Genomic DNA, 12,043 nt, shown 5'->3' with positions numbered 1-12,043 from the left:
CTCCAGACTCTGTATTTATAACACAGCGGGACCAGGAAATGCACTGGTTCCATCTTGCTGCAGCGAGAGTGAACTGACGAAGAGCCAAAGTCACTCTGCCCTTGACATCCTACAAAGCAGATATGGAAAAATATTGAGCACTTAGTGAAAAAAACCTACAAAATATCATGAGCCACTGCAGGACAACCCGCACTAAATATACTCAAGCAATGGTAATTATAGGAAGGATGAATTTGCAAAAGCTGATAGCTCTGGCAAAACATTAATTACATAAATTTTATTTTTAAAAATTTCTTATCAGTTACTTTGTATGCAGAATGTGATTACCTTTAGCTGATCCAACTGAAGCTTGTTAGCATTCTCACACACGATGAGCACGTTCTGCAGATCTACGGATGCTTCGATATACTGAAGGCAGAGCTGTTCCAGTCGAGAGAGCTTGAAGTTTAAGGCCAGTTTGTACACATCCATAATGAGTAACACATCCTGCACGTGCCCTGAAATTGCAAGAGACAAAACTGCTGGAGAGCTCACAGGACAAAAAGAGGAGCCCTTCCAAAATTATTTCTTTTTACGTCAACCTGCGCAGATGGAATGGTAAGAATGGTCAGCAACTGGAGTATTTTTATAGAGAAAAGATTCCACTCCTGGTTAGATAAAATCTGAAAAAAAGGAGTTTCAAAATTGAGGCACTTGACAGCCACCCTGAAGGATTTTTGGACAAAGATTTTGTGACAATCTGGACCGCAGTTTTTTAAAACCCTCAAAAGAAAGTGAAGTCTCTAAAATCCCTGACAAGCTCCGGAGCTTGCAGCCCAATTTCCCACAGTGCCCAGCTGCCAACAGCCCTGCCAGAGCCCTTGGGTTTTACACAGTATTAGCAACCAGCTCCCTGATTCTGACAGGCCCTGGTGAAGGCACTCTGTGCTATCACCCTGTGCTTGTGTGTGCACAGATCCGCAGCTGGTCTAGAAGAGAGGGCTCAGGTGAGAGAGGGGCAGTGGGGACTCTCATAGGCCACTGCAGTGGGGCTACTGGCACACCAACTCAAGGAATAATCCCCCACAGTCTTTGCTTTCCTCACAGGAGATCTCTGCCCATCTGCTCTAACTACGTCTTAATAGAGAAAAGCCCTCTTGCATGTCTCGTGCCTTCCCTGTGTCTAATTGGAAAATCCCATTTGATAAGCATGCCCAATTCCATTAGCTCAGCCTCTGGATGGCTCCCCAAGGTGCTGCTCTCTGAACTGAGAGGAGCAACTAGGAATAAAAATGGGCAGGGCAAGGCCACTGGAGGATCCCAGAAGAAAGGGAAGTGCCAGCAAGAATCTCTGATGAGCTGGGGGAAGGGGAGCAGGCTGCCTGGGAAGCCTGTAACAATGGAAAGAGCTCAAGGGTACAAGCCTTCCCTTGGTCTGAGTCTGTCCCCAGGTGAGGGGTGCTGAGGGTCAGCAAACAGCAGAGAGAGGGACCTGGCAACGTCAGCAGAAACCAAAGAGCAGGTTCCCTCATCCCCACTCACTGGGATCATTCTCAGACAGGCCTCCTTGCAGGAAAGCCTTGGCACAACTGCACAGAAATCATTCCTTTTCTGAGAATCACCTTTACAGAAATGAAAGATCCTGGAGAGAAGCTGAAGCAAAGCTCAGTGCTAGGACAGCTGCACCTCACTGTGCCCTTCTGCAGCTTCCCCAGCCCCAGCAGCTGAAGTTTTCCCGGTGTATCCAATGGTATCCAGCCCCACTCCCATGGCCCCACAGCCCTCATCACTCACACAGTCAGGATCTGGATTTCCTGTGTGGGCACTGAGAGATCTCTGGCTGTTACTTCACAGCCCACAAGCGTTTTTAACTCCAAGAACTTCAATTAATGCATCGAATGGATTTTTCCTTTCTTGAGGCATTTCTTTGGGTTGGCATTTTGAAGAGGTGATAAATACTGACTTGCTCTGCCTTTCTGTGTGGGCTCAGTTTGCAATGGATCAAAAGAATAGCAGAAAAAGGAAATAAGCCAAGCCACAATACATGGTTCTTCCAGGCAGAATACTGTGATATTCAAAACACCACAATATTTCTGTTTGTTTGTTTGTTTGGGGTTTCTTACACCTTTTGGAATGATCAAGAACCTGTTTTTCCTTAATATTTAAAAATAATTAGGGAAAAAAACCCCCATGATTAGTATGCTCTGATAGAAAAGTGCTTTTTTTTTATCTCAGATCAGTAACTGAGCGCTCAGAACGGGACTGGTCATCTGCAAATGATCCTGCTGTCTCAAAACAAATGTTTGCCCCTGGGTGCCCGTGTTACTTTGCCCTGACCCTGCTGCCCCTACCTTTGCGGGGGTACTTTATTTTATCTGTGTACAGGAACTGCATGAGCACCTCGAAGGGCTGGGCCTCAGCCTCTCGGATGGGCACTTCCAGCAGCGGCTGCAGGCGGCACAGCTTGACATTCCCACCAATCCCATCCTTCTGGCACGTCGTGTGTCCCTCGTCTTCAATGTCTTGCTTTGATTTCTGATGACAGAGAAAGACCACTCAAACATGGCACAAGGCTGTGCCAGCTCACACACGTCACCATCAAACCAGAGGATCTTTCTCCTGACTCCACATTCTTCAAGACCCAGGGTCTCTTTAGCTTTAGGATTATCTTCAAGGTAACAAGGAATTCATGTCTTAGACTTGCTGTTCCATATCCTGTGACACACATGGATCAGAACACAAGTGAGCTCCTGGATACAGCTCAAAAGCAAGGGAGGCATGAAGTGCACTGAGCTCACATTTCTGCCCACAGCAGGAACAGCATCGCTCTGTGGAGAAGGGAGAGGTGGGAGCAGACCCTGTCTCGCAAAATCAGAGCTCAAAATGCTGCACAAAAGTATTTTAAACCACTCTGTTACTTTAAGTTTCACTTTGGCAGCCCTTCCCTACAGCCTTTCTGGTTGTAAAACAATTAACTAAGGGGCAGTGAGGCATCCAAATGTCTTACTACTGCTTGTGTGCCATGACCTCCTCAAGAGCCATTAAATGTTTGCTGCTGAAAAGTTGGAAGTAGCTAAAATTAATGGACAATGATCAGAGGCACCAGACGTTCAGCTCTGGAACAAGTCAGGAAATATGAAGGTTAAAGGGAACAGAGGCAGCTCAAACCCTTAGCACTGCCTTCCTTCTCTCTAATCTGTCTGATCTTGTGGGCCATCCCCCTGACACGCAGCTCTTACCTCCCCAGAGGGAAGGGCACACACACCTCCCTGGGGTATTCCACAAGATTAGACCTCAGACAGCTACGAGAGCTTCCAAGAACCACACTGCCAAATCCAGATAACTGGATTAACTCTGGCTCCTCCATATTACACTCCTGACACACATCCAGTAGTCTCCATTAATACTAATGATCCTCTTTATTTGACTTGCTCAAGAGCACCTTGGCATCAGATGCTGCTCTGGTCCTACAGCTGTCTCAGCAGATAACCTTTCTCTGATAACCTTATTCCCAAACCTGGGCAGAATAAGCCTTACCTTGCCACAAGGTTGCACTTCCAAAATACTCACCTGTTTCAGCCTCTCCCTGGCCTGTATGATTTTCTTTTTCAGCCACTTGCAGCGAGCGGTAACGATCGCGGTGTGCCCTCGGACTCGCTCCTCCTTCTGCCAAAGGCAAAGGCAGAAAACACATGAAACTTTTATCCCCAAATCACATGGTGGTGGCAGATGGCAGAGGTTGTAGAAACCTGGGCTGAACCCCAGGTTACAACACATTTAAAGTTAGAATCAAAGGCAGCCTTGCATCTGCTCTGCACATACAGATGAAATTCAACACTTACTTCCCCAAAGGCTGATGGGAAACACCATTTGGGAAGAGCCTGTGCAACGTTCACTGAGTGGAAGCTGTTGTGTAGGTTCAGTGTCACAGATACAGCTTCTTATTCTTGCATCTGATTTTCAGTTTAATTTAATTTTCCCTTTTCAAAATAACAGTCTGGTTTTTGCTACTGTTCTTCATAATCTACTTCCCCTGATGTTGGGGATCTGTTCTCTGAGCTCTGCAAAGCTTTTTCCAACCTTTTTTTTTTTCCAAAAGGAATGCAGGTAAGTTCAAATTTCTCATGTTTTTCTTCAGGAAACCTGTTCTTTGTAAAATTTTTAGACTGTTTTCATTACTAGAGAATCATTCCCCTGTGCGGCTTTTTCTCATTCTATTTTGTTTCATGGCTCTTGAAATTATAATGGTTCTGCAAACCACTGACCTGCTCTCCCCAGGAGGCAACTGGGACCTGGGAGTACAGAGGTCACTGGTGTATTTTCATATTGCAACTCTATATGACATGCTCTGATAAATTCAGGTTAAGTCAGTGACCCAAAGACCTTCTCAGTTTAAAAGTTTCTTCTCCTTTGCAGCTTTAAAAATTTATTTGGATTAGTGCAACTTACTAAACCAGGCAGACAGTTCACCAGTGATGCTGCTCTTTAAAACTTCATTCCCAGGGTTTCTGGCACAATCATTGCACAATTTGCTTTTTCCCAGCAAACACTACACACACAGTAACACCCCCATTGGCACCTTTCCAATAAATTCTACTCACCTCTCCCAAAACAAACTCCAAGTCACTGAACTGCCTGTTTTCCCAGAGCCTTCCATAGTCTTCATGGAGAGTGCATTTAGGGTAACAAGAAAACTGAAAAAAATAAAACCCCACAGAAGACAGAATTAATTTCAATGGCTATATGAACTTCCAATCTCAAATCACCCTGGAGAAGAGGAGCCTGAGGTCAGACCTCAGAGGGGTCTGCAGCTTTCTCAGGAGGGGCAGCAGAGGGGCAGCTCTGATCTCTGCTCTCTGTGACCAGTGACAGGACCCGAAGGAACAGCTGGAGCTGTGTCAGGGGAGGGTTAGGCTGGATATCAGGAAAAGACTCTTCCCCCAGAGGGTGCACAGGCTCCCCAGGGCAGTGGGCACAGCCCCAAGGCTGACAGAGCTCAAGGGGTGTTTGGACAACACTCAGGGACATGGTGGGACGGTTGGGGTGTCAGTGCAGGGCCAGGGGTTGGACTCGATGATCATCATGGGTCCCTTCCAGCTCAGGAGATTCCAAGATTCTATAACCAAAAGTGCCCATGTTTCATCTACTATAACTGGATTTTCTTATTAACCCAACCCCAGTGTAGTACATAAAGTAGAATGTAACAAGCAAACCAAACACATGCAAGGATTCACGGTGAGGGCGAGGACAGATAACAAAGGGGAACATGGAAGAACCCTGTCTCATCGCAACTTCCTGATATGAGGATTTGGAGGTTGGGAGTCTCTCCTGCTCTCAAGACTTGTCTAAGTGATAAAAATAAACTTCAGTGTAGGTGGGATTTGACCTGGTGTGACTACCTTGAATTTAAAATTTTCTATTCCCATGGTTCCTGGGGGCTGGGAGTGGGAGTACTGAATGGAGATAAAACCTCAGTACAAAATGCTCTGCTCCAGAGCTCTGAACAGGACAGAATATGGAGAGGAACAGTCAATTCTCAAAGAAACAACCTGGCAAATCCCATCTGCTACACTTTCCAATGATTTGTCAAATTAAGTTGTCCTGATCTCTTTAGGACTTTAGAAAGCACTGGAGAGCTTGGCCTTACCAAAATGTCTGTCCGGATAACATTTCTCAAAAGATTTTAAAGTCACATATTGACCTTTGGCAGCTGAATCTGAAATGTAGAGGCTGCCAGCAGGAGGGACATGGAACAAAAGCCATGGAGCTCACAGTGAGCCAAACCAGACACTCCACAGCCAGAGCCAGAGCCAAAGCCAGAAGGATTCCCATGGAATTGGTGTGGATGTGAGTATGTTTCTCAGAGAATTACCTGGAACCTGTACATCTCTCCACTTCTGATGTTATTGTCCACTGTGCCGCCAAAGATGTACATGGCATCTGAGATAACAGCTGCTGCATGGAAGAGTCTGCCACTGGGTAACTGGGGAGAGAAAACAGGGCATAAACAAAAAGAAAAGGGCAAAATAGGTGGGGGAATAAATCATAGCCTGTTCCAAGAAAAAGGATCTGCTTTTAACAGATCAGCAGTGAGAAGGGAAAATCAGAGAATCACAGAATATTCTGAGTTGGAAGGCACCCACTAGGATCATGGAGTCCAACTCTTAAGTGAATGGCTCATACAGGGATCAAACCATGGTGTTATCAGCAGCATGTTCTCACCAAACTGATGTAGTCTGAGGTCATACACACACTTGCACCCTGAGATTCACATCTATTATATTTCAGGACTGCTGCCTAGTGTGTCTAGAACATACCTTCCAGTCACACTGAAGAACACCCATTCCCTGCACCTTCTAACCACAACAGTACCTGCATAGTGCTCTACGTATTGTGACAGTTACAAAATACATCATTTACAAAATTAAACTCAATGTCAACTTTCACATAAAAAAGTAAAACGTGCTTCCAGAAATGAGCAGATTCTGCAAATGTGATTACTGTGTGAACTCGGAGCTTACTCCAAACATTGTCAGGAACCTGAAAGGTAAATGATCATCTACCTCAGCAGGACTGAATCCCAGGCCTGTGAGTGCCTGCCTCCCCCACAGCTTGAAGGGCTGAACCATCTGGCTCAGGCTTCCCAGCAAAGCCCAATTCCGAACAGGAGCCCAAGCTTGGAGCTGTTGGCAGAGCTGGCACCTCAGAGCCACGGCCACATCTCCATCCTGCCAGCTCCACGGAAAGTAAAGCCCCCCACACTGCAGCTATTTATAGGGCTGAGGGATGGCACCATCCCTGCAACATACCCCACCCTGCAGCATGGAATGATTTTTTGACACGGGAAGAGTTGCTGCAAGCTGAAGCCACCATGACCCTCCTGCAGAGGACAGACCACAGCATTTCTACCCACTTCTGAGGTTACACAAAGGTATGTGATCACATCAGCACATCTCACTGAGAGCTCACAGAAAGGCTGCAAGTGCTGAGAGAAACTTCTTTTTCCCCCCTTAGTTTGATCAGGCTTGTTTTGTCTTCCAGGCAGTAAATCTGATTAAATCTTTGCCAACAAAATAAAAAGCCCTCTGGTATAAGAAATCTTTGCTTCTTGTACGTATTTATAGACACCACTCAAGTAAACTCAGACATGAAACAAGATTATGTTTATCTGGAGAGGCAGATTTTCCAGGAAACCATGCTGACTGGCAGTTCCCATTCCCACCAACTCACCCCTCTCACCACAGCATCACACAACGGCCTCATTTAGCCTGTTACTCACCACACTTTCCATGACTTGTTCTTTTCCTCAAACTACAGCTTTTAAGGAGACAACCCCCCAGCCAGTAACTAGGACCAGGGTGTTTTTCTCAGATGTACAAACCACAGATTTGCTCACCTTAAAAAGCACATTTGCCCATTTAAACAAACCATCTGGATTCCTCTGGGTGAACAAGATGCCTTCTGTCTCCAGCATGTTTCATGGATACTTTATCAAAGAAACTTCAGAGCTGGTGCTAATAAATACTGTGATGGGAGGATTATGGAACAACATTGATCTCTTAGTCCATTCCTGCCTGGCCCCTGTTCGATACCTCTTCGAAAGAGGATGAGATCCCTGTCAAATATCATCTGTTTTCTATGGCCTCTGCTCGTTATTGCAGTAATCTCATTAACTAAATAAGATGTACTGATTGAAATAATCAACCATATTACAGTGGGTTAAAAATACATCTGTCACCTTTATCAACTGGAGCTCCAGCCTTATCCCAAAACATGAAATTTGCTTGCCCAGACCTACTCCCACACAACTAGGCAGGCAGGTATTAGCTGTACTGTAACATCTTTCTCCCAACTAACTGCCACTAAAACCAAACAAAACAGAACCATTCTATCAGAGCTCAAATGCAGCTCACCTGCTTTAGACTTATTCAGGTCATTTTCCATGTCTTTTTTTTTTTTTTTTAATAAATAATATTTTAGCTTTGAATTTAATTAAAATAATTCTCAAAATTCTCTAGTATTTGGTTTTTAAAAGCTGCCATTGTATTTAACAACTACCTTATTTTCAATCAAAAAGCCTTACAGCTTTGCAACAACTGGTGCCAGAAAACAAACACAAACCACTTGAATATTTAACAAAGTAAGACCACAGCTGCCAGTCACATCCTGTTCAACTCCAATTATCTGAATGGGACGTTGTGACAATTATTTTTCATTTGTAATGGCTGCTACTGGCCAAGGAACCAGAGCTCTGCACTTACTAATAACTTAAGCAATCAAACAACTCCACTTTCTAAATACACCGACCACATTTTTTAAAGAGAGAAATGTAAAATATGGAAGGACAGCCCGGAACAAGGAAGGTCATGTCCAGTTCACCAAAACATTGTGCAGCTGAGGGTTTCAGGGTGTTTGTTTTGCTGAATCAGAACAGCAGAATTCAGGCCAGCACAAATCCCCCACGGGGAGATGACAAGTGGTCACATTCTGATGCCACCCGTGTGGGGAGCAACACTCAGCTCTCCCAGGACCAAGGATTTGGCCAGAGGAAAACTTTGTCCCAGTGCAAACCAGGGGAGCTGGGTCCTCAAGGAAATATTCAGGAAAAAAAAAGGTTAATAGAGCTCAGGAGCACAAACATCTGGAGAAACATAAACAGCTGGAGAGACATGCTGGTCCCCACATTCCTCAACCACCAATTCCAGACATCCAGAACCTGCCCTATCTTGATTTTTTTACTGGGAGACCTCCCAGGCTGCCAAATCCAGCTGCTGAATACACTCAACTCAGGTAGAGTTTATAAGGAACAGCTACAAAATACCATCTATTTTGCTACCCAGGATGGTCAGAAAGGATGAGAGGAAACAGCCTCAAGATGCAGCAGGGGAGGTTTAGTTTGGACATTAGGAAACATTTTCTCCCAGAAAGGGCTGTAAGCATTGGAACAGGCTGCACAGGCAGTGGTGGAGTCACCATCCCTGCAAGTGTTCAGAAGGTGGGTGGATGTGGCACTTGGGGACACGGGTTAGTGGTGAATATGACAGTGCTGGGTGGATGGTTGGTCTTGATGATCTTAAAAGTCTTTTCCAACTGTAATGATTCTATAATTCTATGATTTAATTCCATCTGCTGGCACAACTCCAGATGGTCGTGTGTGTATCCAAAAGGATTGGTCCTTCTCATTCCCAGTGCATACAGGAATGCTAAAAATCACAGACTAAAAGGCACTGCCAATCTGAATGCATTTGTCAGCTCTAGATCTTGTATTTACCACTCTACCAACATGATCTCCTTACTTTATTAGCAGTGCCTGACAAAAGGAATTCTGGATTCCATCCTGACACCTCCAGTGATGGGGGCTGGCACCCCTCTCTGAGCTACACTACTCTGTTTCATCTGTTGGAGTGGTTTCTCTATTTAAGGTTAATGAGATTTGCATCTGAGGCTCTTCCCAAGCTGGAATCTTTGCTTTCAAAAGCAGACCTCATTAGTCACCTTTGCTTCCCCTTCAGTACCCCCCTCCACACTGCCAGGATGACTCCAGCCATCATTTTCAAAATACAAGTATATCACAAGTCTTTTTCTCTTCCTCATTTCTTGTGCTCAGACTCACCCTGGACCCTGTCTAGGCAGCTCAAATGGAGTTTACCCTGTGCTGCTCATCAGGGTTCTGATTTGACTCCCAAAGCTGTGCATTAGTGTTGCCTCTCCCTGTGCCAGAGCACCCAGCAATCATTCAAATTGCCTTGATTACAGCCCTGAGCATCAGCTTTGGGACTGAGCACACATACTTTAAAATAAACTCAGTTAAATCTGTGTAAACCCCTACATAAACTCACTGATTTAAATTTTGACCTCACCAGGAACACATTTAGCTTCATTTAAAGTCCTTAATAAATTAAGTTGAAGCAATGTAAAAGTAAAATTAAATAGTTAAAAAAGTAAAATTAATCATTTCCACTCCAGGGTCAATATTAGTCCACTCTATGCAATTTAGAACTTGCATGTGCAGAGTCAAGGCTTAAATGGTTCTTGGATTATAGCTTAAGCTAAAATAGCTGAAACTAAATTGCAAGGGGAAAAAAGGAGCAGAGAAGTAAAGCCATATACAAGGCTGAAATTTCTCTCTTCTCCTGGAATAAATTTAATTTCCACTTTTGAAGTCTTTTTCACTTCCAGGTGTTTCTTTATTTACCTCTAAGTCTGCTGTAGGTGCTTGTTTAACTGTTGTTATGCTGAAATGTAAAGCAAATACATCCCAAGGTTTTTTTAAACCCTGTTCTCCAGAGGGCAGGGAGGGAGCTTCCCCTGAGGCAGATAGTCTCAAACACTGCTGGGTTGGACACCTGGTTACAAGATTTCAAAACAACAGTGTGTACAAGTAGAGATGGGAGGCAGGGGAGACCAGACATGGAGCAGGATTGCCTTGCAGCTGCAGCTCCAGAAGATGATCCCTGACACTCAGGGTCAGTCCAGAGAAAGCTCCATGGTCTTGTTTGGAGCCCATGACTGTGATTGAACCATTTCACAAATTAGTCACATACTTTTCTTCTGGTCTGTGCAGTGACAGAGGTACACAGCAACAAAATCCTTCACACTAATTGCTTGTTGTCTGCCTTCTTCCTCCCGTGGCTCTTCATGAATCACAGAATGGCAGATGGGTTTGGGTTGGAAGGGACCTTAAAGCTCTCGTTCCACCCCCTGCCATGGGCAGGGACACCTTCCACTAGACCACATTGCTCCAAGCCCTGTCCAACGTGGCCTTGAACACTTCCAGGGATGAGATGAGAAGCTGAGGGGTTTGCTCACTGCAAGTAGGCAGAACACAGATCACAAAGATGGTGAAGAGGAAATATCCCTCCGTTGTTCCCACAGCCTGAGACAGCCTTCTCACATTTTGGCTTGATGAAAAAACAGGGCAGATGGATCACTCCAAAGTGACAACCTGTGCTTTATTCCAAAGCTGACCAACACACTGGAAGAGGATAAAGTAAAACCTTTTTGAGCTCACAGGCCCCAGCAGGGCAGCACTCCCAGCCCTGCCCATGGCCCAGCCCAGCTCTTCTGTACCACTGGCACAACGGGGACAGGGAAAAAATGTAACTTTCTTGTAGTGAGATGCATCCTCTTGGCTGTGAGGAAAGCATTAGCTATGCTATTACCGCAGGCTGTGAGTGCTTGTGCTGTTGCAGTGCTTCTCTTCTCTCTCTGACTCCTTTCTCAAACCATTTTAACATGTTTCTGTGCTTTTTTCACTGAAACTTCAACAATATGGGCAATACTAGGAAACGGCTAAAATCAAATCCTCTGCAGCTGTTTCAAGGCTCTTCTTTGTCACTCTCAGCTTCTCAGAAGCTTTGCTACATTTACAGAACAGATTTATAACTGTGCAAACGTTAACTCTCCTCACACTCAGCTATAAACGAGCAGGTATTATGGAGGCTGACTGTTGCACTGAACTCCAAAGCCAGTAACAATGTGCTCAAATCTCTTTCCCAACTCAGGAACATCAGTGAGCCTCTCCATCCTTCAGGATCACTAAAAATTCAAAGCTAAAACGAAATAAAAATACCAAAAGCCATCAACAAACCAACCTGGTGAACCCAAATATATTAAAAGTTTAAAAAAGTATCTGTTTTTCTCTGAAACTGAAGAAAATCAGCTACAACAGGTCGAAATGAGCTGTCACTACTGGGAGCTGTTGATGCTCAAGATGTTTCCACACTGTCACACCAGGTAACAGCATCAAACTCAAACAGATGGGCAGACAGAGCTTTGGATAGTCTTTAAGTTCAAGGAGGTTTAAGGATTTAAAATGTTTTCCCATGCTTGGTGCAGACAATCTCTGCTTTCAGACAAAATTGGAACAGACACATATTAGAGTGAACTTCAAGACATGCAGCTCTATGAATAAAGAGGAGCAGGCAAATGCTGAAGGTTTTTACTGGGCTTTTCCTTAGGCTGTCATTCCTTTATTAGGTCTTTCCTTAGGCTGTTATTCCTTTATTGGGCCTTTCTGTAGGCTCTCATTCCTTTCAGATGGCAATGGACTCTTCTATCCCAG

The 12,043-nt window shown here is 44.7% G+C and overlaps 1 protein-coding gene across 2 annotated transcripts in view; it reads right to left on the bottom strand.

The window, feature by feature from the left end:
• LZTR1 (leucine zipper like transcription regulator 1) overlaps positions 1–12,043 on the bottom strand; it is a 35,411-nt gene that overhangs the window by 8,997 nt on the left and 14,371 nt on the right. For both annotated transcript variants that reach the window (XM_032710608.1, XM_032710610.1), the window contains exons 10-14: positions 5,852–5,962; positions 4,581–4,673; positions 3,550–3,645; positions 2,331–2,514; positions 328–497 (exon numbers count right to left, since the gene is read on the bottom strand). In XM_032710608.1, the coding sequence (XP_032566499.1) occupies positions 328–497; positions 2,331–2,514; positions 3,550–3,645; positions 4,581–4,673; positions 5,852–5,962 (654 nt within the window). The remainder of the gene's footprint in view (positions 1–327; positions 498–2,330; positions 2,515–3,549; positions 3,646–4,580; positions 4,674–5,851; positions 5,963–12,043) is intronic.

This window comes from Chiroxiphia lanceolata, chromosome 25, assembly GCF_009829145.1.
Source record: "Chiroxiphia lanceolata isolate bChiLan1 chromosome 25, bChiLan1.pri, whole genome shotgun sequence".
NCBI classification, from domain to species: domain Eukaryota; kingdom Metazoa; phylum Chordata; class Aves; order Passeriformes; family Pipridae; genus Chiroxiphia; species Chiroxiphia lanceolata.
The sequence above is the reverse complement of the archived record's forward strand: the minus strand, read 5'-3'. Positions and strand labels throughout refer to the sequence as shown.